Here is a 26,221-nt window from a genome sequence, read left to right as displayed (position 1 = left end):
AACATGACAAAATGAAAACCAGGGCTAAAATTGCTTTGGCATGGTACTGCAACTCCAGAATTATAAATGCTCATTCGACATAACTTAAATACTAAAGGTTAATGACATTTGACAAATTACTTTGCAGAAAAACACCTTGTTTTTTGTGATTATTTAACAGCAGGTAAAAAACACAGAAAATAAAGTTCATAATTACAATTTCTGGACCTCAGGCCACAGTGTGTTCTGGAGCAGATCATCCTCTGGGGGTGGCTCTGTAAATCCACACAATCACAAACAGACATAAACAAAAGTTTAAAATCCCTGAAAGAAAAACTACTTGTAAGGCTCTAACAAACTTGTCTATTCTGAGTTTAAAAACGTAGACCTGAAAAAGAACCTAGAATATTCTCAAATGAATATATTCCATTGTTTGTACCCCTTTACTGTTAAAGACTGATAGATAGGACCCACATAATCTGTGAGAATGTAAGAGGAGAATAATTTAAAGGGAAAATAAACGGCATGAGCACCGTAAAGAGAGATAACGAGAGGAAGACTGAATTGAAACCTGCATGCTACACTAAGAACACAACAATCCCCTGAAGACAAGGTTTCTCCACATTCACGTAGTTTTTATTTGGCCTGAATTAAATCTGTTTCATTCTTAACAAGTTTTTGAGGGGGAAGGACTCCCGGCGAGAGTCAATCCTCCCCCCCAGCCACAGATTCTGAACAAGCGCAGCTTGCGGCAGAGTTTAACGGAAAGGGAAAACTACGCTCCTTGTCCCATTAGGGGTTGTTATTGGTCATCAGCTCGTCATATAAGCCTAATTATTCATCACCCTGCCTGCCCGCAGAAGCCAATCTAACAAGAGAAAATACATTGTTAACAGCAGTTGGCACACTTTGTTGATCCCCCACCGCCTGGGGTTATCGATACTTAAGCTTTGCAGTCCCATAGGCTTGCTTTCTAATTAGCATTGCAGATTAAGTGGCGGCTTCACTCATGCTGATGACAACTCTCAACGCCCTCCAGCCCAGGGGGTATAAAATGCTGCGTTTGTTTGGCTCTTGTATTTTTTCTGCTTTGGCCATTCAGTGCAATCTTATCTAAAGCATCAATTTAATGTTTTCCCACAAAGAGAAAAAAAAATTTGTAATTCAATTTCTGAAAAGACGTTTTTGCTTGAGGTGCAGAATCAGTAACGATTAGGACGTCGTTATTAACAGGTTTTCGCTTTAGCTTCCATCACTGTCTCTTGTCCAAGAACATAACTCATTAAAACCTTGAGTATTTATCACATTTTGAAGATAAACATGTGCTGGTGCAGCTGTACCGTACCGGTCAGGCTGAGCGGGTGGAAATACGACTCCTGGTATTGGGCAGATATACTGCTGAACTGTTCCTCTTCTTCGGCAGTTTTCGGGACAAGGTCGCCTGTAAATTCACATTAATGGGATGAAAACACTGAACAAACCTTTCTTAACAAGACCGGGCACATCTGTTTCCGACTACACGGTTAAGGTGAAATAGATTTTTGAATGAAAAGTGATTATGGGATAAAACCTGGCCCCCGTAGGAGCGGAGGAACACTTAACGGCTGTGCTGGGAAAGTATTTTACCTTGAAATACAGCCTTGTTGGAAAGACCCAAGGCAGGTGTGCTAGCTCCTTCTGGAAGGCTGGCCAACCCCTGGGAAAAAGCAGACAGATGGAGGAGGAGATGCATTTACAAAATTAGACTTTGCGTCTCCCTCTGCTGTACAGTGCCCCATCAGAAGTGCCTACACCTCGTTACCGTCTTCACATTTCTTAATGTTATAACCATGAACTTCAATTTATTTGATTGGGATTTTATGCGAAGGACAAATACAGTTACGAACCAGCAGGAAGCCAACAGCTAATTTTTATTTTGTGAATATTAAAAAACAAAAATCTGAAAACTGTGGTGGTTCATTTGTAATCAGCCCCTTAATCTGATTCCCTCAAATAAAATCCAAAGCAACCGTTGCATTTAGAAATGAGCTAATTAGTAAACTAAGTCCAAATATGTGTTATTTATCCTCAGGGCAGACCCAGCTGTTCTGTGAACGCCACAGATGTTTATTAGAGAACAGCAGAGAACAAACAGCATCACGGAGACCAAGGAACAAGGCAAACAGGTTGGGCAAAAACATGTGGCGACAGTTAAAGCAAAAACCAAAAAGGTATCCAAAGGTTTGAGCATCACACTGAGCCCTGTTCCATCCATCATCTGTAAAAAGAAAGAGTTCGGCACAACTGCCAACCTACCAAGACAAGGCTGCTCACCTACATTGAGAAGCTGGGTTAGGAGAGCATTCGTCAAATAAGCAGCACCAGGTTCCACTAGGAGCAGCAGAGATCCACAGCTCAGGTGGAAGAATATGTCCACAAGTAAGGTATTAGTCCTGACCGCCACAACTCTGGCCTTTATACGAGAGTTGAAAGAAAATCGTAAGAACTATCCCCAGAACGATGAAGGCAATAATTGGTACGCTGGTGAGAGTTCATGAGACAACGGATGGAGCTAAAAACAGGACAATCCCAGAGTAAATTCTACTAGAGGCTGCGGTGGTGCTTCACCTTCTAGCAGGACAACAACCCCGAAACATTCAGCCTGAGCTACAGCAAGAAGGGATCAAAACATATTCATGTGCTCAATGATCAGACCTACATCCGATTGAGAATCTGGGGCAAGACTTGGAAATGAATGCGCACAGATGCTCTCCATCATTCTGACTCAGCGTGAGCTATTTTGCAATGAAGAATGGAAATGGCTTTCAGTATCTGGGTCTGCAACACTGGTGGTGAACTGAAATTATGTGAAGGCAGCAAAAAGTGGTTGTCAGGGAGTGAATATATAGGCAGTTTCCTGTTATTTATTTAGTTAAAAAATGCTGAAACAGTGTGTCTTCCTGCCACATCACAACTATGCTCTACTTTGAGTTAATATACCACATGTGGTTGTGACCCTACTAAATATAAACATTTCCACGGGATGTGAATCCTTTTTTCGAGGCAATCTACTCCTAGGACAGAGGGCACTCACGCTGGACTGAAGCAGCTTTTCTTTGGAAATCCCTGAGATGTTTGCAAAGTTCTCCACAAAGTTACGAGGCGCTTGAAACACCCTGAGGACCTTCTCATCAGCTCCAGACACAAACTGAAACCTCCCAACCATGGCCAGACACTGCAGGTCGTATCCGTGGATCTGCGGCCGGGAGATTTCATGCCAGGTTGCCTGCAGGGACAAAGCACACAAAAACAAAACTTTACATAAAAATCCAGATGGGTTTATGTGGTTATGTGGTTTTTGACAATTTAAACAGTTTTAATCCGGCGACATTATTTTGTTTAACCAATAATGCTACACAGGCCAAAATATTTTCTGTGTGGGAGGAGAAGCTTGCTATAATCTATATTAAATTTGCCCTTGCGTTATTTTCACGAGTATTTGACATGGTAAAATACACAGCCTTTTTTCTTCTCATTTAATAAAGCTAATACTTTATAAGTTTTTCCAGGTGCAAAGCGACCATTTTCTTACTACGGTTTAAACCAAGGCTCTTTTGTAGGTCTTTTTATTGAATATGGCAAGACGTTATATGATCTTACATACATGGATTACAACTGCAAAGGTTTTACATAACAGGATATAATAAAAATTAAAAGAAATCATCTGGCTTGCTGAAAATATCTGTCTTTACACTTAAAACGAAAACATGTTTTAACGCACAACAACAAATACTCATACTGCGTGATCTAAAAGAGAAAAAGAGAAGGAAAAAATACGTAGGACATGGCGGTAAACATGAGGAAAACTTATCCTTTAAAGTTTATTAGACTTTTGCATACAAAATACAAATGCTCAACATTTTCGAAAAGTTTTAACATTTTTCCCTTTTTCTGGCTGGTGCCAAACCTTGTTGAGCTGCATGTGATGTCATAATGTGATATAGGGAATATAGGGGCAGATAACAAATAACCATTCATAAATAAGAATAAAACTGATTAAAAGAGATGTGGGAGTGGTGGTCTAGCGGTTAGGGAGTCCGGCATTTGTGTCCTGGAGAATCTCCAAAGGTTGGCGGTTCGAAACTCAGTCTTTTACTCTGGCTCCCTGAGCAAGACCCTCGACCACAGAGTACTCCCTGTGCGCCACTCAACGTTGGCAGCAAACTGCTCCCTAAGGGATGCGTTAAACGCAGAGACAAATCTTCCCTCCCTAGGACTATGAAGGGAACTACTTATTTATTTAAATACTTGTTAGTGGGATAGTTAATTATAAATGACTTATGTAGTGGATAAAAATCATAGAACCACATGCGTTTTCCTGAGTTTCTAAGTACTTTTGTTTAACTGTGTGTTGTAGCTTCTAGAATAAGATCTGTGCAACTTTTCACACATATCATTTACATTAAATGATTATTTTAGTTTAAATGATTAGTTTAGTTTTAGTAAAGTAAAAAAGGTAATGTAATATTAGATATATAGGCTATATATAGGCTATATATAATATTACATTACCTTTTTTACTTTAATGCATCACCTTTTCCATTTCGACCACATACTGTTCTGTTTGTGAGCCAGTTTTGTGTCTGCTTTTACCTGTTTTGTGTCTTGCTTCCTCCATGGAGTGAAGAGTCTGGTGGTCTGGTCTGAGCCCACGCTGAGGACGAACTCCCCTTCTGGATCCCAGCAAAGGTCTTGGACAGCATTAAAATGACCTGATATCACAACTCCCGGTCTCCACTCTCCCTGCACACAGGATATCAAGATATATTGGTTACATTTAGTTGCCTGGTCCAGTCCTTAAACCAGCATTTATGATCAAACTGTGAACCATTATGAAGCAGGTGCAAAGAAGCAGTTTTCCTTTGAAACATCTTACTCAGTTTGACATGGTAAAACTAGGTATTCTCATCATTGTTGGTGAGGCTGTTGTAGAAATATCAAACTGCTTGTCATTATCCTTTTTAGGCTTTATAACTTACTGGTAACAGGGTTTGTGAGATTTTCTTTGAGGGTATTTTTTTCTTATGAATGATGGAAAAAAATATTTTAACATTCACACTTTGAGCCCTGATATAAGCAACAAACCATGACCGTCAAGAGAGACAAAGAAATGTCCACTTTCTTCTATTTGATTTTCCAACCTATAGTTTTGAAACATGAAAATTCATTTCCCCAACAAAAAAAAAATTCAACACCAGAATTCGACAATGAAATTATTACTCCCAAAGCCTCATTAAAAATCATATTGTAACAGAAAAACTTCAGGTTTTCCCCCTGAAAGCTAAACATAATGACTACTAATGTTAATCTTTTTGAATACCCACATGACAATATTGAATATCTGTATTTTACTTCAGTGATGTACGGTAAGTGATTTTAGGTAAATAATACCCCAGCTTACTCTTTAACGCATTTGATACAGTAGCTTATGCAATGTGCTCTCCATCTAAAATCAGGCTGTAACAGAGGGTTTTTTTTATGCATGTCACAAATCTTGTCATTAAGCATCAGAAATTAGAGATGCCATAAAAACTCCAAAGCAGTTACACGAGTGTGACGCAATTATTAAAGCCAATAACTTTATTTCCTGTCATGCCATGCAGATGCTCTCTCTGCGCTAATGAAGAATGGCTCACCTCAGAATGCCAAATGCACCAACAGGAAGACAGCCTGACCCTTTTTTCTAGGGATGCACAGCATATCGGCATTAACATCACTGTCTTCCAATTTTAATCATTTTTAACACATCAGTATCAGTCCAATGAGTAAAACTGGGCCGATATTAATAACTATTGTTTATTTCCATCTAGCTGCCCTTTGTACCAATGTTTCAGGGGGGAGGGGATAGGGTTGGTCATGCGTTGTTGTTCTTTTGGCCATGTGACAATGACAGTAATGCATTGCAGCACAGCTAAGATTATGGGGTTTTGATTGAAGCAGAGATGCAATGTCAGCAGTGTGGTAATTTTTCACAGTGTCGAAAGAAGACACAAATAATGAGGGACAATAAAGATTATTGAAAAGCAGTGTTTAAGTCTATACTATAACCCACACTCAAGAAACACACACACACATCGGCAAATATCGGCTATCGGACATAACAGCAATATTAATCGATATCACCCCAAATATTCCTATCGATGCAGCCCTAGTTTTTCTAATTGTTTTAGCTGTATCCACTTGGGGGAAGGAATAGACTGTCTACAGAGCATTAGTCTTGACATCATGACAAAACTAAAGTACCCTGTCCTGAAACAGTAGCAGACTGTTCAGCTACCTTCATCCAAAGAAATGCAATGTACTGGAAAGTGGCTTTTCACAGACTTCATAGTCAGTGCGGGTATAATTTTACTCAAAATATACTTAATTTCTTCACATTTAGTCAATTGCATTGTGTTAGACCAGTAAGTGAGGTTGCAAAATATAAGGAAAACATACCAAAAAGTACCAATTAACACTTGTTTTCCAGATTTTTTCCCTTTCATTTCTGTTATCACAATGCCCCCACCACATATTTTAAGTTAATATATATCCAACAGAGACAGCTGGAGATAGGCACCAGCATCCCTCGCGACTCCAGCAGGGATAAATGTCAGAAAATGGATGGATGGATGGATATCCAACAGAGCAACTATATATTTGACAAGTTGCATGCATGTCACTTGAAATACAATATCCTAACTGTATCCAAGAGACTTTTGTGATTGTGATTTTGCTTGCATTATTATTGCTGCCACGGTTGTAATTTGGCAAATTGTACAACTCTACAGGCAACAATTGGTTATCGAGGTACAACTATTTTTCCTGCTTTTGCACTCAAAAACGGTGTTTTCATGAAGCAGCAACAGAGTAACTTCCCAAGTCTGAGTTTCGAAGGTAAATTATTTATACAGTCCATGATTGTTACCTCTTTATTCTGATCCTTGCACCATAGGTGTAGTGCTCCGTGGAAAGCATGAGCCAAAATCATCGAGCCATCCGCACTCATCTGGCAGCCGTAGAAGCCCAGAGTGTTTCCACCTACTTCCCCTACACGCACCTGGTTTTAAAGAGAGAGAACAAAACACTGATCAAACCACCGTGTCATCTGCTGGTCAAACACATTCATAAAAACACACCGTCAGGTAGTGAAGAACATTTAGTTACTGGGTCAGCGTCGTCAACTCACAGCATATAAATGAACGTGACTTGTAAAAAAAAAAAAAAAGAAAAAAAAAATCAAGATATGTGTCAAGAAGGAGAGAAAGTAAACCATTTAATTCATCTTTTTCAAAGCACTTTTTTTATAAAATGTTTAACACCTGCTCTAACCCTGTCTACAGCAAGAAATCATTGCAGGGGAATAATTTGACGTTAGCGGCAAACAGAGGATAAGAATAAAGTAAAGCTTCTCAAATGTGGTTTCAGTCCCTCTTCAAGTCTCATTAACTAACAGACTTCATAATGGTGGACTGAAGTGAAGAGTGAAATTAAAAAGAGGGAAAATAAGATTAAGCTGACAAATCAGATGAGAAATTATACAAAACAGCACTCATTAGGCTTGAATAAACCCCGTGTTTTTCTCCAAACAAATATAGATTTGTCGGGTAAATAATGAAAGCAATTTCACCACAGCATATTACGTGAAATAACTAATCATGAAAAATGTCACAGCTTGAGAACCCTGATGATTTTACACAAACTGGATGAGGCTCTCTGGCCGCAGTGTCATCCTCAGACAATACAAACCCTCCCTCTGGGCTGAACCTCCACTGAAAAACTAGTTCACGTTAAAAAACCCAAGTAATCACTGCAGTTACGCAGAGAACAAAACCAGAACATAAAAAAGAGACTATTTCAGGATTCTCACCACCTCTCCAATTATAGGCACCATGTTTTTGTTCATACAGACGCTTATGTAACCCGTTTTGTGGATTCAAATGATGATCTGGGGAAAAGAGCATTTTTTTTATTTTAGTAGACACAACAGCTTCACTGACAAATGGATATTTTCCATGTCTGACGTCATCAAAGGTCATTAGTGGAGCTTATTCTAAACTTCCTGAACTGCCTGCAAAGAAGGAAAAAAAAGGATAAATAAGGACACTTAAGGAAGATATTAAAAAGATGGTAAGGGATATGAAAAAAACAAATATTTTTCAAGGCCACTTGGTATGAGAACAGCAACAAAGAGTGGCATCTTGGGGTCAACAAAGCTGAATTCTACTTTCAAGGCTTAGCCTTACCCTGTCCTGAGGTTTTCTGTTAATTTGGTTTATTTGTTGTTTGGTTGACCTTACAGTAAATAAATACATCTTCAAAGTTGTAGGTATGCAAACTCTCAGAACAACCTGCTCCCAAGTATACCAACGATAAGGGTGACTGCATTGTAGTACTTTAAATCAAATATACTTGTGTAGTACATTTATTATTCAAGAGAGCAGGGGTCTGCAACCTTCATACGCCAAAGAGCCAATTTGCATTCAGCTTTAAGCAAGTTTAAAAAAAAATAATAAAAAAAAACTTGCTTAAACCTGCAAATTTTTACAAACGATCTTTGTCATTATATCTGCTATAGGAAATGTCTTGCAATTCTTAAAGAATCACAATTCTAACTCTATTTTTATGTATAAAATGAAGGGAAAAAAGAAAACTTTTGCAAAACAAAGATCCATTCATTTTCTTCTGTGAAAGTTTGAAATTTGTGGAAAATTACATCACAATAACAGGAAAAATCTAACAAATATAGTGGTACTTTTCGTGTCACTCTGTTATAGAAATTCAATGTAGTTATTCCATGGAAGAACTACGAAAACTTGCTTTCGTTGTTGCTAAAAGAAATTTGCTGTCCTTTTCAGGCAACATTATTTAGAGCCATCGTGGAAGATCCAGAGAGCCACTTGCAGGTTGCAGACTGCTGCACCAGGGCAATACATAAAAAATTACCAATCAAGATATTGCACCGCTCTTGTTTTGTGTGTGTTTAGAAAAAATAAATATAGTATGTTATTTATTTACATTTTTAAGACTCAAGAAAAACTTAAAAATTACATGAGACTATCTACTGATATGCATGAAAGAACACACTTGTTGAGATGCAAATTTCCTTTCATTGTTTTCTATGCTTACTAAAATAATTAACACTGACCCCAAATATAATAAATAGAACCACTTCAAGCAACAGATTATAGTAGTTGTTGTGCCTTGCAGTACATTTACTACCCTATTTTACTCCAGGTATCTGTCTGGAAAACAAAAAACTAACTTTTTGTGGGCCTGTTTCTGTTTCCAATGTTTAAATCTGTATTCAAATCAATAAAAGAAAGTTTCACCAGACAGAAAAATGAATTGTGTAAGCTCTGTCAGTTTCAATGTTCTCGTCATGGGTTTAATAATGATAAGGGGTGAAATTCTCCATTTTATGAGCTTCAAACAAAGGCTATGAAACGTTGAAATCCTCATACTGTTTTTTAGATGCCAGAATGCAACATGTGAATCTTGAGAGATTAGCTGCATTTGACTAGGCTACACAACTCATCCAGAAGTATAATGAGGAAATGTTTTAAAATTTGTTTTTGTAATTAATTTAGGTTCCTCGCCAAAAGAAATAACATAAAATATCTATAAAAAAAAAGAAAATAGAAAAAAATCCAAGTTTACCAAATTAGAACATGGTCTGCATTTATTCTTTTACATTGCTGTTATGAGCGTTACAATTATGATTTAATTCAGGATAAATCGGCCAGCCGATATTTGCATTTTTTTCTTGTATCGGCACCGGCCGATACATGCATGCATTCGCTGATCCATTAGCACACTCAGGTTCAGATTGGTTGCATTTATTTTTTTTCCATTATATTGCTGTTCACAAAATCTTCTCAGGAAGATAATTTGCACAAATAAGGCCCCATTCTGCTACATAAACTCCACAAACATTTAAGTGTAAAGTTTGTGTTTAATGTTATATATTTAAATGTTCTACATACAAATTGCTATGCATTGTTAATATGTTTTGCTTGTTTTGTTAATAAATGTTTTTTAAATTGAGACTTTTGTAACATTTGTTATCATTATCTCCTTTTTATGATGTAAATGGAGAAAGAAAAAGCAACATCGGCTTCAAAAATCGTCTCCATTAAAATCTTCAGCAAATTTCAGGGATCAGTTAGACAAATGTAAAAATAATCGGTATCGGCATCGGTCCTAAAAAGAAACCTGTATTGGTCGATCTCCAACTCAGAAACATGGAATTAGAGGAACATAGATTAAATAAACATAAAACAAAAGTGGAAATATATTGAAATACTTGCAGCCAAATATATTTTTGTTAAGACCACAAGGGCCTGGTTTGGCCCCCAACCCCCTCACTTGCTCCCCAGAAAGAGAAAAAGAAAAAATAATTCAATTAAAGTAATAAAATCCTTTTCAGCCCTCAAAACCTTACGGCACATGGAGCCCAAAGAAAAGATTGATTAGGATTAAGAGAAACTGGACCAACACAGGTGAATAGTGCACTCTGAACCCAAAATATAAATACATAATATCTGCTCAATCTTTAATTAGCATGTGGCTTACATCATGGACGTTGGCCCAAAGGAAACATGAGAGTTGCCTTACAAAAATCTGTATATTACAGGCAGAAAAGGGAGACTGTCAATTACACAGCCTCCTCCATGGTCATCATTGACCTTCTAAATAATGCCTGTAAGGATGCCGGACCACGGCGGAACAAATGGCAGCGATAAAGGCATGTCTTTACGTTGAATGGCCCGATCCTGTGGGGAGGCAGATTAAAGAAGACAGAAGGGGAGGAGAGGCAGCCTGGGAGACACATAAATGGTGAGATTGAGAGGAAGAGATGCAACATTAAGCAGATTGATTTTGAAATTTGCCACACAAGAGCAGGCTATACATCATGGAGAAACACACACACACACACACACACACACACACACAAATGTTGTCATTTGTCATGTTTATGAGAAGGGACAATATGGATACACGGCCTATGCTGGACGACGATGATGCTGGAAGGAATACAACATGGACAGCAGAGATAGGACTGCATGTGTCGCTCCTGGAGAGAAAACTAAGGAGATGAAAACAAAAAAGGCTTAACCAAGAAGAAAAAAAAACAAAGTCTCAAGAGAAGGTCCTTAAATCTATACCCCAAGTTATCACATAGCCAAGCACAAATAGTGACTTTTGTCCTGGATAAATTGAAAAAGACTTGCTATAGGCCAAAAACACACAAAAAAACAAACAAAACAAAAAAACAGGTCTCCGAGTATAATTTTTTGCAATTTACCGAACTAATTCATTCCCGGGAGGAAGAATTTGACAACTGTAAAGCTGGAAAGGGTTAAGCAATTTCTGAGGCTTTGGGACTCCAGTCCATCGCAGTGATAGCCATTACTGACAAATGGAGAAAACATGGAACAGTGGTGAACCTTCCCAGGAGTAGCGGGCCTACCACAATCACCATTACCCTAAGAACACGTCAATTACTCATCCAGGAGGTCCCAACGGAACCCAGAACAACGCACTGCTGGCCTCAGTAAGGGTCAGTGTTCAAGATTCAACAATAAGAAAAACATTGGCGAAGACAAGGCATTTGGAAGGTGTGAATCACATACCATCTAGCATTAAACTGCAGAATAATAAAAATAAAAAAAACATCATCATACAGACAATCACACATGGTGGGGAAAATTGATTGAAACATCTGTTCTGCTCTCTACCAGAACGTCCCGAAGGAGGATGCCCCGACATCAGGTGGTGACCTTACTCTCATGCTCCCCTGAGTTATTCAGCAGGGCGATGATCTCATACAACCAAGCGCTTTTAAATAAATAGTTTGATATGGAGTGGCCTAGTCAAAGTTTAGATCTTAATCCTACTTAGATATTGTGGTGTGACATTAATTAAGTGGTTCATGCTCATAAATGTTCAAATGTGGAAGAGGTGGAGGCCGCTACTGCAAACACTAGATGGCAATCGTTGCCGTAAAGGTGGAAATACTTAACACCATTAAGACCACAGTGGGGGAGTGCACAAATAACATGGGACTTTTCCACTTTTCCATCATTTTTAGAGTCTAAGGTAAAGCTAAAAAAAAGGTTATCTCTTAAACACAAAGAGAAAAAATCCCCCCAGGCGCTTTGGTGGCTCTCTGTGGTCAGTCGTAGATGTTAATTAGCCGTGCGTCTCAGTGACAAGATGTTTTTTCCCCCCACAGCGGTAGACTCTGACCGCCCCAGTGCTAATCACGCTGTCCTTTAGATCCCACCAAATACTCTAATCAGAGTGAAGACGTGAAGCACTTCTCTGTAAAAATCGGCTAATTAAGACAAACACGGCCGGTCATTTAGCGCCGCAGAAACGGCTACACCCAAAAAACTTTGGACTCATTGTGGACGAAGACCTTTCAACTACATCATAGTGTTAAAAATACATTTAAATATTTTATGCAAAATCACAAGTAGAATTGTTTTCTTTTTGCTATGGTATATAGTCGTGTATGTATCACACAGCTTCAGAGGTTAATCTTCCTTTGTAGGCATGGAGCCCGACACTTCAAAGGGTTTGTATCTTCAACAGAAATGCAGGAACTGAACGAGGACCCGTGTAACATCGACTTTCATATTGACAACACAAAGGTTACTCCAGATCTGTGGATTACTTATTTTTTTCCAGAATGAAGGCTCCAGGTGTATAAAAACGTTCACACCAGACTTGCTTCCTCCCACCACCTATACAGACCCTTTTATTTTAATGATACTGAGAAGAACGTGAAAGTCTCGGTGGCTTCAGGCCCTAATCATCATGCCTTTCTGAGAAAGGAAACTAAACCTAGTTGCTAATCGCCGTGGAAATAAAACCATGGGATCAAAGGGGCCAAAAAAGTAACAAATCAAGTGCTGCATTTTCATCGGCCTGGAGTGCAATCACACACTGGGTCTCTGTTTAACGCTGATGTGTGTTCATTTGAAAAGACACACTCCAGGACATCTGCATATGTGAACAAGTCTTTGATTTTTATTTTTGGATTTTGGACCAACATTTGAGTACAGGGCTGTGTGCCGTCCTAAACCACCTGAGAATAAGACGCATTCGGGGACAAAAAAGAAAAAAAAAAAAGAAAAAAAAGAAAAAGGTGTGGAGCAGATGGGGCGAGAATTGCTCTTTTTTTCTCCTTCCAATCCACACTTGTGTTAAATTGAGCTTCCACTCTGGCACGACCTCAGCTGCTGGGAGCACAAAGAGAGGAAGTTTCCAGCGAAATGAGAGAGAAATAAAAAGGGAGAGAGAAATAAATGGGAAAAGGAGAGGGGGAGAGCAAGTTTGAACAGCTTAGTTTGGGGAATAAAAGGAAAAGAAAAATTATTGACAGAGGGAGGGGAGGAAGAAAGGATGGACAAAAGGAAAGAAGGAGAAAAGGTAGGTAGGAAACAAAGGAAGGGGAAAAGAAAGGAAGCAAAGGAGGATACAGGGAAAGGACACGAAGAAGAAAGAATACAAGGAAGGAAGGATACAAGGGAGGAAACAGATGGAAGGAAAAAAGGAAAGACAAAAAAAGGAATGAGGTAGGGCAGATGAGAGAAAATATAGAAAGAAGAAAGGTCGGACACAAGAAGGAATGAACAAATGAAGGAAAACATAAAGAAGGGAAGGAGGAAGAAAAGAAGGACATGTTGTAAGAAAAAAGAAAGGAAGGACAGCATTCAGATAATTGGAATAGACATTAAAAGGTTCTATATTGTGCTTTTTTAAGCCTCCCAAAGTCAACTATAGGCATTATAAAACAATGCCTTTGGCACTACGAGGTATAATTTTTCTTTGTTATTAAATATTTCTTGTTTTCTGGTGTTATTTTTCAAACCTAGAAGAAAGATGCCGTGTGGGTGTCGCCCATTTCGTGACGTCGCCCTAGAGTCGCTGCAGCATGGTATCAAAGAAGAGCAGTTGCTGTCTCTGTGCAGATTAGGTGCTAAAAGAAAGCCACGTCCTCTCAACTTTGAGCTGAAATTATTGAGCTTTTGCCTCTGGACAACAGTTACTGTCCTGCCCCTCTCCTTCTGGCACTCCAGAAGAGAGCCCAGAACAACTCAGACATTAAAAACTTTTGTAACAATTGCATTAATTCTGGCCAAGAAAACAATATCGCTCAACAGCAACGAGAAAACAAAGCAATCAATAAATCAATGGCTTAATCTTTTAACAGCCTGTTGACCATTTTAAAAAGCTCTCAACAACCCTCAGGAATCATTTAAACCAGATTCCATCCCTGTGATTCACTGAGAGCGGATTCCTCTCATTCCAGCTTTGTTCGCTTTGAACTTCTCAACCCAATTATTGTAAACAAACATTTAATCGACTGTCTTTTTGTCCAGCACAGCCTACCATGACCAAGGACTCCCTCCTTCTATGTTTTACCTTTAAACGCTTGGAAACGTAGTATTGGTTTTTTTTTTTCCCATGTTTTCTTTAATTGAATAAAAACAAAAAAAAGAGCTAGAACAGAACCCCCTCACCACACTCTCCATCTTCCATGTATCGGGAAATGTGCTGTAAAAGAAGGGGTGGCAGAGGGGAAAGTGTGAAACATCCAGCAGAACGACATCTGCTTGTCTAAACTCAGCGGTGTACCAATCTCAGCTCCTCTTCCTCACTGTCTGTCAATGCTCTTCCTGACACCTCAATGTCAGAAAGAGTGTGAACTGAGATAGCAGAGAGAAAGCAGCAGAGGTGGATTATGGGCACAGAAGCGTCTGAAACGAAGGTTAGATTTATAGCTGGATGCTGGAAGCCCTGCGCTGGCAGCAAAGAATGATGGATTTCACATGTGTGTGTCTGCACAAACCATCACATTACTCTAGTCGGCACTGACCTGCTCCACCCAGACACCCGATCCTTCCTCAGGAGCCCAGATGATCATGGTTTTGTCCATGGAAGCTGAGAGCAGAACAAGAGGCTGTTGCAGCTTGCCACCTGCAGAGGAGGAGGAGGAGGGGGGGGGGGGGGGCGTAAAGAGACACTGATGAGCATTCACAGCTAATCTTGTTCAATAGCAGACTATTGGCCTGATGGTTCTCTGATATTTCCACAAGTCAATTCTGCAAGTCAAGTCGGAAGTCTTTTGTCCAAAGATACAAACTACTGAAATATTTTTTTTATTTTCATCCTGTGCATGTCATCTAGTCTGCCAGTAAAACTACTTGCTGTATGTCAGGAATAAAAAAAAAAAATACATGTTGCACCAGGGACAGATTATGCAAAGGAGCAATGGTAAATTATAAAAGCTAGGTATAATTTCCTGACATCCTAAACATGTTTAAATATCCAAGTGTGTGTGTGTGTGTGTCTATATATATATATATATATATATATATATATATATATATATATATATATATATATATATATATATATATATATATATATATATATATATATATATATATATATATATTAATATATATTTAATATATATATATATATTAAATATCCAAGTGTGTGTGTGTGTGTCTATATATATATATATATATATATATATATATATATATATATATATATATATATATATATATATATATATATATATATTGACACACACACACGCACTTGGATATTTAAACATGTGTTTCATACTCAAACTTTCAGCTTGTGATAAGTGACTCCTAGAGACATGAGTCTAAAGTTTTACACTTTAAAAGCTGTAGGACCATGTTTGTCACTAGCAATGTACATTTTTAGGATGTCAGGAAACACACACCAGCAGTGTTAAGGCTTTTTTATTTGCATGTGAAGTTGGAGAAAAGCTTAATCTAACAAGGGCCTAATCTAAATAAAAAAATATATGTTTTTTTATAACTGCAAAACGATAGTTCAAAATATATTATTCAAAACTGCGCAGGATCTCTGAACCAAATGCCTTAACTTCTTATTAAAGTCAGACTACCTTTATAGACAGGAGGCTGCCAGTGGACCCCATAAACCCAGTTCTCATGTCCTGCCAGGACAGTTTCCAGTGACACAGCAAACACCGAGACCATTCCTGTGAAAAGAACACGAGGACCGAATGACAACTGTGAACATATCAGTATTACCAGATAAACATGCCCTGGTAGCAAATCGAATACAAGTATATATTGCACTGGCTATAGTGATCATGCAAGTATCTCCCCCTCTTCCCATAAAAATTCATCTCTCCTCATTTGCCTAATTAACAGATTTTTTCTGTAATCAAGCCTGGCTGGCCCGCTCACCTCTGTCCTTCACTTCAAAAACGTCCTCTTTCATTTTGATGAGGGAGTGATCATCTTCTGTGCGGGTATCTGTGCCAGATTTGGCACAGAGCCTCCACACTCTGATGAGAGAGTCCTGTGAACAGCTGGCTAACAACAGCTCGCCCCCTGAATGAGGCACAGAGAGAGAAAACCTGGAAATCCTCTCTCTAAGAGGCCTCAAAGTTACAACACATATCTGTAAAAATCACTATTTTGCTGTGACATTTTCATGAAAGGAGCAACACCACGCAACACATGTTATACACTTGATTTATTGCCAATAACAGACGAGGGAATGAAAGACATTATTTCAGCCTTCCACACCATACAGTTTTTTAAAGGAACCAGTTTGTCAAATGAAACTAAAACGGTTACGGATTTTGATTTTTTTTTTCTAAATTAATCTCAGTTTTAATACTGGTAATCCACAGCATCCGAATAAATGTCAAATATTTCCTTCCAGTTAGAGCTAAACAGTGCCCCTATAGGTTAGGTGTCAAACAGAAGGTTTGTGGGGTCTTTCTCTACCATTTGGCTCTGTTGTTAGGAAAATAGACCATTAAAACATTTTATTTATAACTGACATTTAACTTTTGAGCAAAATAAAAAGCAGCACAGATCTCAAAAGCGGATAAAATAAATAGGCTGTAAAAGTTTCACTAAACTGGTGTGACCCTGTTTGAACGCTGTGTGGCACATGTTAAATATACCTAGTGGTCCATTTAACGTGGCTCATTAAACCCTGTTAGTAAGAGGTTCCATGGCAAGCCATGGATCATATTACCCGTAGAAACCTGGTAGAAACCCAATATTTTTGCTCAGTTGAATTGTAAAGTCACAGGCATAAGGTCAGAGTATTAAACGGAGAAAGAGCAAACAAAGATGGCCAAATTAAACAAATGAGATGAGCTCCACCTGCATTAGAATTCAGCTTTAATTAAAGATGATTATGATTAGACTGGTAAATGTTAAACAAAGAGGGACCGAGCCTTAATGTTCGGGTTATAATTATCATCACACCCTAAGATACAGCATGGCTGGAGAACTATAAGAGCTGCCTAATCAGGGACCAATGAGAGCCAATGTGGCCAATAAGCCAGCAGGACTACAGGCCACCGTGAAGACAGGTGGCAGACAAAGCACATGCTGCTGAATGTCTGGCTTTGTACACAATGTATGTCAACAAAATGCTGCAAATCTGTAAATTCTTCATTTGCTGTAGAGAAAGAGGCCAAATTATTAAATCAAGCCAATCGGAAGCACTGACATTTAATGACGACAGCCATCGTTTGTTTTAGTTTTTCAGAAGGACGTTATATCCTCTCAGCCTAACTGTTGTTCTGATTTTATCCATTTGTTTTCTGCATTTAATATTTAAATTGAATAAAGCAGGATTTTTCATTCTCTCTATCAAACATTGAAGCTAATAAAGGAAAGGATCTAAGTGACGCTACAAATCCAGCGAGACAAATGTTCCCGATGCCTCATCCTTGTAAGGCAAAGGTGACAGCAATTTTTCTTTCTTTTATTTTTTTTTATTTTTTTTTACACACTTAACCATGATGAATATGTTCAAAAGCATATCATAAACCCTTCCAAACTTACCTGCACATGCCCATTTCACTCCACGAACCCAGTCTTCATGCCCTGGCAGTGACATGGCCCTCTGGAGCTGCAACGAAGCAGTTGCACGGGGTCAGCGGTTGCCTTCTAGCCAACTCAGACTAAACAATTAGCAGAGGATTCACGAACAAGCTGGCCCAGAGGGAGTAGAGCTGCAAGCTTACCTGGCCGCTCTCCTGCACGTACAGATGCACCCGAGAGTCGTCGCCCCCGCAGGCCAGTATGGGAACTTTGAAACGTAAAAAAAAAAAGTAAAGGTAAGTTCACAATGATATCAGAATCTGAGTCTTAAGCAGAAGCAGAGGAGCAGCAGCGAATCGAATTGAGGGGAACTATAGCTGATACTGAGATGAATGATATAAGAGGGGGAGAAAAAAAAAATGTGTGTGCAATTTAAAGGATGTTGAAGGAGCAGTTAATGCTTACCTGTGGTGCCTGGCAACAGAGCTAGAGAGACATTCATCATGAAAGCGCTCCCAAATGACACATTATGGAGGCACTCAGCTGAGGAGGAGAAACACACATGGACACACATTTCAGATGTGCCACAGTGACACCGGCACACAACTGGAAACAAACGTACTTTAAGACGCAGAGGCACTTCTACGGTCTATTTAGGCATGTGTTCACCTTATGCACAGAAAGAAAAAAAGGCGAGATGCGGCATTTTTATTTGAGAAAAAAAAAACTCAACTAAGGTCCAGTTTTCAGACACACGCCTAAAGACATTAAAGCTGCACCGGTGTTCCCTTCCAGAGAAAGGTGGGGCTCAAAGCTCAAATCCCAGACTACTTGAAAAAAGGAAGCAAATGCCGATGATGACTAAGAGCTCCACTGACGTACCGAAAACATATTTCTGTCAAAACAACTTGCCATTTGCAGTTTTCTGTTCTACCCTAGCTAGATAAAATCTAGCATAGAATGTTTGTCCGATCTGCATTTAAGCGGGAAAAAAGAGAAATACACAGAATGCTTTATTGCAAGACAGCCAGGAGAAGCAGCACATGTTTTACACACTGTGATAATGATATATACTTTAGTCAGGGGCGGCTTTAGGAAATTTGGGGCCCTAGGCAAAGAAAGGCATGGGGCCCTCTGAATTGTGAAGACAACACATAAAACACACCCATTATACAGCTATAGGTATTTTAATATAATAGACATACATTATTTGTTCTACCTTTTGTCCCTCTCTTATACTTTTTCGTGTTGTTTTCCACTCATTTTCGTTTGTCCCTTTTTCTAGTAGACAACACATGATCTGCTTATCTGTTCTCCATTTTTCATTTGAATGAAATAGTAGTTGGAAGTAAATCTGCACCCCTCTGATCCTGTCCTTCACCTGAAGCGATCCTCTCCAAGAGCCCCCAGGAACTTGGGAGCCCTAGGCAACTGCCTAGTTTTGCCTAATGGTAAATCCGCCTCTGACTTTAGTGATCTGGTGCAGAGAAAACAACTGACTACAAAACGAAAATAAAAGTGTCATTAATAAATAAATCATAAATAAATAAGTTACGGCTGCTTGATGTGATCAAGGTATGCAGAGAAGTAAAAAAATAATAAATACAGTTCGAAACCAGGTAAAATTTCCCTCAAAAAAAATCCCTGGAGTTTAAAGTCCTTAAAATACCAGAGAAAGGGGAGGCGTGACCAGAGTTTTCACTGTACTGAGCACAGAACATCAGAGCACCCCCCCCCCCCCCCACACACACACACACACACACCTGTTGCTGGTCAACGTAGGTCAGCTGGACAAGACAAGGCTACAACACTTTTACCTTATGTACAAGAAAAACTCATTTGAATGCTTGGGAACACAACCCCCACTCCCAGTGAACCGGCAAGGATTAAGCAGGTATAGAAAATGAATGGATGGATGGTGTAGAGCAGGCACGTCTAAAGTGCGGCCCGGGGCCATTTGTGGCCCCAAACGGCATTACAAGAAAGATTTGGTCCGCCAGCACAGGTGGCTGATGCAGATGGAAGATTTTATTTTTTAATTAGGGCAAAATTATGACAGAAAAGTTAAAATCCTACAATTGAAAACGTAAAGTACAACACAAAGTATTCATCTTTTAATAAACACCTTTTGACATTCTCTTTAATTTCATAGTAACAGCTATCCAATAATATTTAATTACTCAAATGCAGACATAAATAAAATTAAGTTAAAATCTACTTTGAATTCAGTTATTAAAATTAACTAATTACAACAAGTGTTCTCAAAGAACAACTGACACAAATACTGGTCTTATATTGCTAAACCAAAAGAGAGTTGGATTTATTATTATTATTAAAGAGTCAAATTATATTATTAAAAATAATTTGCAAACTGGACGACCATCTTTTAATACGACTCGTGAGCAAAACCCTTTTTTAGATATAGTATCTACAATGATTTACACATTAATGTCCTACAAAAAAATCGGACTAATTTATTTATTTAAAATTATCATATTTTGTAAAGTAGATAAAAAATTAACACAACCAAAAAAAATTGGGGTTAATTTTCTGGCCCTTGAATTCCTTTGACTTGACAATTTTGGCCCATGTAACAGAAAGTTTGTACACCCCTGGTGGAGAGCTATAGCTGAGAATCTCCTGCTGCATCATCAATGCACCACAGAGCATTTTCACAGATCCTTCCCTTCAAGCAGCTGTTCGCATTTATAGCCATCACTGCTCATAAACAATAAGTGTTTACAACTCTGCTGATGAGACTTATCAGTGTTGCAAGACCCAATAGGTTATCCGATGCATCATTGTGATGCTCCAAAGGCAGCGTCAGGCATAGAATATGCATGTTTTGGACATCAAATATAAAAAAAAAAAAAAAAAACACCTAAAATGTCTTAGAAGTCCTCTAAGATATCTTTACCTGGGGTAGCATTAATTGTGGCCGCCACTGTGAGTCGATGAGGTTTGGCATAAATTGCTGTAGTAGTATCAAGAGGGAGGAAATGGCACAGATCAGAGTAACAGACCCCAGGAGTTACACTTTTTGGGGATCTTAGTTTTATCCTTCGGCACACTGAAAACTACCAGCTGAAACATGACAGCGCCTTTCCCCAAGGTATAATGAAAACACCTTAAATAGCTCGACCTGTTGAAGCCGTTGAATCATGAAGCCTTTACATCACAATTAGGGCTGGGTTATGTTCACCAAAAATAATATTTATAGGCTGAATCCTGATATACGATATGTGTCTCGATATATCTTTTTCTTTTCATAAAGTAATTCTAAAAAGGCATCTCTTGATTCAAAGCTTTATCCCAAATGTCTTATAGGCAACTTTTTAACAAACAGCTGTAGATAAATATGACAAACAGCTGAAAAATAACCTACTGGAATACATATAAGTATAACTCTAACACAACATAAACCCTTCCGATATACACAAAACAGTGTGATCTTATATCTCTTTTTAAAAAAATCTTGATATACTGCCCAGCTCTAATCAGAAGGTGTAGAAACAACCTTTGACACTATGGTCTTTGATGATTTTAACCGGAACCATTTCTGTGCAGTGCTCTGCTCAGAGACGCAACTGGTTTGTAATTCGATACTGCAAAGTGAAATATAATTGGAGACAATTAAAGTCTTTTACTGAGAAATGGGGGAGTTAAAAATTGGTCCATAATTATTGATTACCACCAGATCTGAGTTGTTTTTCTCCAGCAGAAGTTTCATATCAGCCCACTTGGGAATAAGGAAGATGATGCCGCCTTACGAGAAACTGTTATTTCTTACGTCTTCCGTTAATCAGTGTAACACAGATATGAACAATTTAGAGCGAGTCAAATTAAGAAATACTGCGTGGCTCTCTGAAGCGTTAAATATCTTGGTTTGTGAGAACAAGATAACTTAATTCCAAATCGTTTTCCACATACAGTCAAGCACAAATCTATTCATACGCCTGGCAGATTTAGATTTTAAATGGTTTTTAATTCAACCAAGGAGTTTGTTTCTCCTGGGAGAAGAGCTAGGCATCTCTTTAAAACAATAACACAATTTAATAGGAGCATGAATATTGAAAAAGAACATTTTAAGTAGCATTTTCTTAAAATTACATGCTGAAACCTATACAAGTCCTTCTAAATAACAGATTGAGACAGATAATTAGTGGCATTTCAGCAATAAAACCCTTCTTATAAATGCTGGTCAGCTTTCTGCATGTTTCCACTGGTGTTTCTAGAACATCTCTTTGGTCACAAGCTCCTTATCTTTGAAGTTAGAGGGCCTCCTTGCCATCACGCTAGTCTTTAGCTCCCTCCACGTACTCTGAACGGGCCATTTCAAAAGCGCTAATATTAATTTCAGTCAGAAAAAAAATGCTCGTAAAATAAAAAATACTAATTTGAACCTAAATCTGCCAGGGGACTGAATAAAGTTGAGCTTTTGTATTAAGTCCCACAGCAATGCCAAAGAAGTGACAATGTCCATTTCCCTGGTTTCTGACCTTCGTTGCTGTCGCTGCAGAGCCACAACCTCACTGTGGAGTCAGACGAAGAGGAGGCGATGAGGACCTCGGAGTCCTCCGTGTAGATAGCATCCACAGCACTGACAGGACCAGTGTGGCCCTTACACTCCACTGACTGGACAAACTGGGGAATTACACAGAAAACCTTTTTTTATTATTATTTAAGGCTTCCATTCCTCAAGACTAAAACTATAATATGTAAAATAAAAACATATTTTGCACTGAAGAACAAACACTGATCTTTTTTTTCCTATTCTATACACTGAGATGTAGAAAAGCAGGTTACCTTCCCACGTTGATCTTCCCAGAGGATGATCCGATTGTCTGAACCTCCGGAGACTACATGACACTCTGGCGCTGCGGCAACAACATCCACACAATTTAATTACTTTCCTACCTGTTTTCGATAAAGCATTTGTGTCTATGAAAAGTATCTAGCATTATAAATGAAGATGCAATTTTTCTATTATGACAGCGAAGAGGACTTCTAATATATTTATATATAAATGTAAACACATCACAGAGTGGCCCTTGATTGTAGGAACAACCCATGAATACATAAATACAAACAGAAATAAATGTTTCACAATGAAGTCGTCAAGTGGTTGTGATTTGCTCGGTTATTGAGAAACAAAAATAAAAAAAATTTTAAAACGTGAAAATCCTTAGATTAATCAACCAGGCTTTAAGAATAAAGCCAAAATAAATAAAACCTCAGGAGAAACTAAATGCAAAACACCGAAAAGGGTCATAATCTACTAAATAAACAGCTCCATGACCCAAAAGCAGTGTATGAGAGGGTGCGTTCACACGTCGCACCCGTCATAAAAATGTCATGCAATCGAATTAAAAACAACTCCACAATGGTCATTGCCTATAAATTAAGAGAGCTGAACTTTCTGTAAAGTACAGTTTTGCTTCTGCCTTCAATTAGTTCTACTTCAATTACTTAAGCATATTTCTTAAATATAAAGAGCAGTCGTCCTCCGCTAAACAAATGCATCGACTGCAGAGTCATCAGCAGGTATGAGTTTCCGCTGAATAGAAGACGCTCTGGTAATTTGCTGGCCTGGAGCATCCACGTGTGTTTTAACACAAAATTCAGGACAGAAAGATACGAGCCATGACCTTACAGAAACAACTGTTGTCTTTCTCCAATCATGGAACGGCTGTAAGGTCATTTCCAATAAAGTCAGAGTCCATCATGCTATCCCAACAGAAAATGAATGAACACTCAGAACAGGTCCAACTGTGAAAAGCGTGCATATTTTGCCAAACTCTAAAATCAGTTTTAGCTCTATTTAAAAAAAAAAAAAGTTTCCTTTAGATTTATCTCGTTTTAATTGAAAGAAGCTGTCTTTAATCAAATGTTCTTGTCAATTGTCTGTGTAATTGCTAGTTTGTGTGTTGGTTGCTACAACTACTCGTTACACATTAGTTGTCCTTCAGGGACCTAATAAAATAAAGTCGAAAGTCTACCAGGAGTCACATCTAAAACACCATATGCCTTAAACAATGTATATCATTTCAATCCAGTTCTAAACAGAACGAATAAGGAACATCTGAATGGTTTGCAATAAAGACCTGAGCCTCTATTAGTCATTTCATCAAAAAGAAACTTATTTTATTTAATAATAATTTAAAAAAAAATATCTGGATCAAGAGAAACACACATCGGGGGTGTCACATCAACGAGCGTCCCCTTTAACAAACACAGAAATGTCAGAACTGATCTATGAATGTGACCAAGCGCAGTTATCGATTTAGAACAGCAGGTGGTGTAGCCTACCTTAAGAAACAAGGATATTGTATACCACACCAAAATTAATTTACTACACTGTAAAATGTTTACAATGTACATCTTTTACACAATTTCATTTCAATTTGCTTCCATCTTCTCTTGAACTGGATTTCTCAGAAACTGATCACCAGCCAGGCAATAAGTTTTAGCCACTTTCCTCATACCGATGAAGTTGTGGGTCATACGTACATATTTGAACCACAAAAACGAATCTTTTTGCATCCATTTTGAACAACGTTCCCACCACAGAACAACTATCAAAGCAGCGCAGTAAAAAGAGCAGCCATGGGAGCCTCATTGCCGTGGTGTTTCTGTGTATGCTCTATTTGCAGCATGGCTCCTGAGTAGAACAGGTTTGAAACTTAAATAATTGCTGCCAAAGAGCACTGGCCGCCGTCCAGACACTGCCATTGTGTTCATTGTTTAATAGAAAATAATACAAGAGGATTTTTTACATGCCTCTGAGAACGACAATGGTCTTTGGAGGCGCAGTCATCTTATCTAAAACCTGCTACATGCCCAACATGAACCATGGATGAGAGATAAACAGAAAGAATGACAAAGAAAATGACCAAGGTGTTTGAAAGAACCAGAGAAACTCCAGACCTTAAACGGATGCTATGTTAGGTCCAGCCACAGGTCGACTACCATCATCAGGTTAAATCAAGGCTTTAAAAGCTTGTCGGTCCAAAAGGACTAACTTAAAACTTTCCTTTAGAATGTTCTCTCTGTTTTAAAATCCTTTTAGCGAGATGGCAGGGAACCTGCCAGAGTGACGAGAACTTTGACTGAGTAGAAAGTTGTTGGTTCGATTCCACTTAACCTCAGATTTTCTTTTTTTCCCCCATCTACATATCAGTTTATGGATGTGTGCATGTTATTGAGTGCCACTGGGTGAATTCAGCTCTAGTGGGAAGAGCTTGAAAGGACAGTATGACCAGTAAAGCATTATATAAATTCAGTTTATTTACCTTTTTTTTTTTTTCCATTTAATCAACAGGCTAATAACCAGCTTCCTATACCTGTGTTACTCTATTGAGCACCGAAAAGCACAAAATACAATCATTTGTGCACTAAGCATCTGCAAACTTCTGTTAAACTAAACAGCTTAAGAAATGACAATATAAATGTAATAATCAACACATCTTTTAATTTTAGGAGCAGTGGGAACAGTTGTTGTTTTAAATAAAAACTAATTGTTCACGTTACGTATGTTTTTTTTGGGGTTTTTTTTGTCCAAATTGTGTGAAAAAGGTAATTCCCTGGGAATCTTATACAAAGTTGAACCTTAAGAGAGCTACGTGACCAGTTTAAGTGTAACTTAGTAATAAAGTAGCAGAGTCAGATTGATAAAGGACACACAGCTGTCAGATTATTACTCATGTAGAAGACTATATGGCCACTGCATGATGACTGAAAATAAATGTTTACACACTGCTGTCATGTTTGGCCCCATTTTCTAATCTAATTCATGGGTTCTCTTTGCTACTCCTTGTGTCATTTTACTGTAATTTAAATTTATCAACTTTTAGCCCATTCCTTAACTGTTTTTTTATTTATTTATTTATTTATTTTTATTGATGTTATGGCTGCAACTACTTTCCTCTCTGACCCAACTTGCTTCTTCTCCCCACTCACCATCGTCCTTCTTGTGAACCCACTGCACCGCGTTCACTCTGCCCTTGTGTCCGTTCAGCAAAGCGACAACTCTTCTCTCCTGAGAGAAACACAATTCGCGTTAATTCAGATGTGTGAGTTTCTTTTTTTCCAACGTTTTAACCCCACACTGCACACGAATAGTGTTAGCATCAACAACCAGCAGCGGGTAAACCACTTAACTGCCGCCATGTTTTACACATTTCATCACCTGGGGGTCGTACAGAGCCACTGAATTACACGTCCCGAAGGCAATAGTCCCCCCACGACCCCAGGACACGACATTAGGAGTCCTGTTTGCGCTGCATGCTACATGGCATGTTTCAATTATGGACGCCGCCATCTTGGCCGGAGAAGTTGTGGAGCTACTGTAA

At 38.5% G+C, this 26,221-nt stretch overlaps 1 protein-coding gene across 1 annotated transcript in view; it reads right to left on the bottom strand.

The window, feature by feature from the left end:
• Nucleotides 1-26,221, bottom strand: part of elp2 (elongator acetyltransferase complex subunit 2) — a 72,445-nt gene extending 46,224 nt beyond the window's left edge. Inside the window, exons 1-16 of the mRNA XM_012878882.3 lie at nt 26,059-26,221; nt 25,830-25,908; nt 22,677-22,747; nt 22,370-22,514; nt 18,336-18,413; nt 18,074-18,138; nt 17,892-17,958; nt 16,266-16,412; nt 15,959-16,054; nt 14,888-14,988; nt 6,926-7,057; nt 4,612-4,761; nt 3,053-3,244; nt 1,606-1,675; nt 1,325-1,420; nt 197-254 (exon numbers count right to left, since the gene is read on the bottom strand). Of these exons, the coding sequence (XP_012734336.2) occupies nt 197-254; nt 1,325-1,420; nt 1,606-1,675; nt 3,053-3,244; nt 4,612-4,761; nt 6,926-7,057; nt 14,888-14,988; nt 15,959-16,054; nt 16,266-16,412; nt 17,892-17,958; nt 18,074-18,138; nt 18,336-18,413; nt 22,370-22,514; nt 22,677-22,747; nt 25,830-25,908; nt 26,059-26,190 (1,679 nt within the window). The 5' untranslated portion in view covers nt 26,191-26,221. The remainder of the gene's footprint in view (nt 1-196; nt 255-1,324; nt 1,421-1,605; nt 1,676-3,052; nt 3,245-4,611; nt 4,762-6,925; nt 7,058-14,887; nt 14,989-15,958; nt 16,055-16,265; nt 16,413-17,891; nt 17,959-18,073; nt 18,139-18,335; nt 18,414-22,369; nt 22,515-22,676; nt 22,748-25,829; nt 25,909-26,058) is intronic.

This window comes from Fundulus heteroclitus, chromosome 13 (assembly GCF_011125445.2).
Source record: "Fundulus heteroclitus isolate FHET01 chromosome 13, MU-UCD_Fhet_4.1, whole genome shotgun sequence".
Classification (NCBI taxonomy): Eukaryota; Metazoa; Chordata; class Actinopteri; order Cyprinodontiformes; family Fundulidae; genus Fundulus; species Fundulus heteroclitus.
Note: the sequence above shows the minus strand (reverse complement) of the source record. Positions and strands in the feature narration are given on the sequence as shown.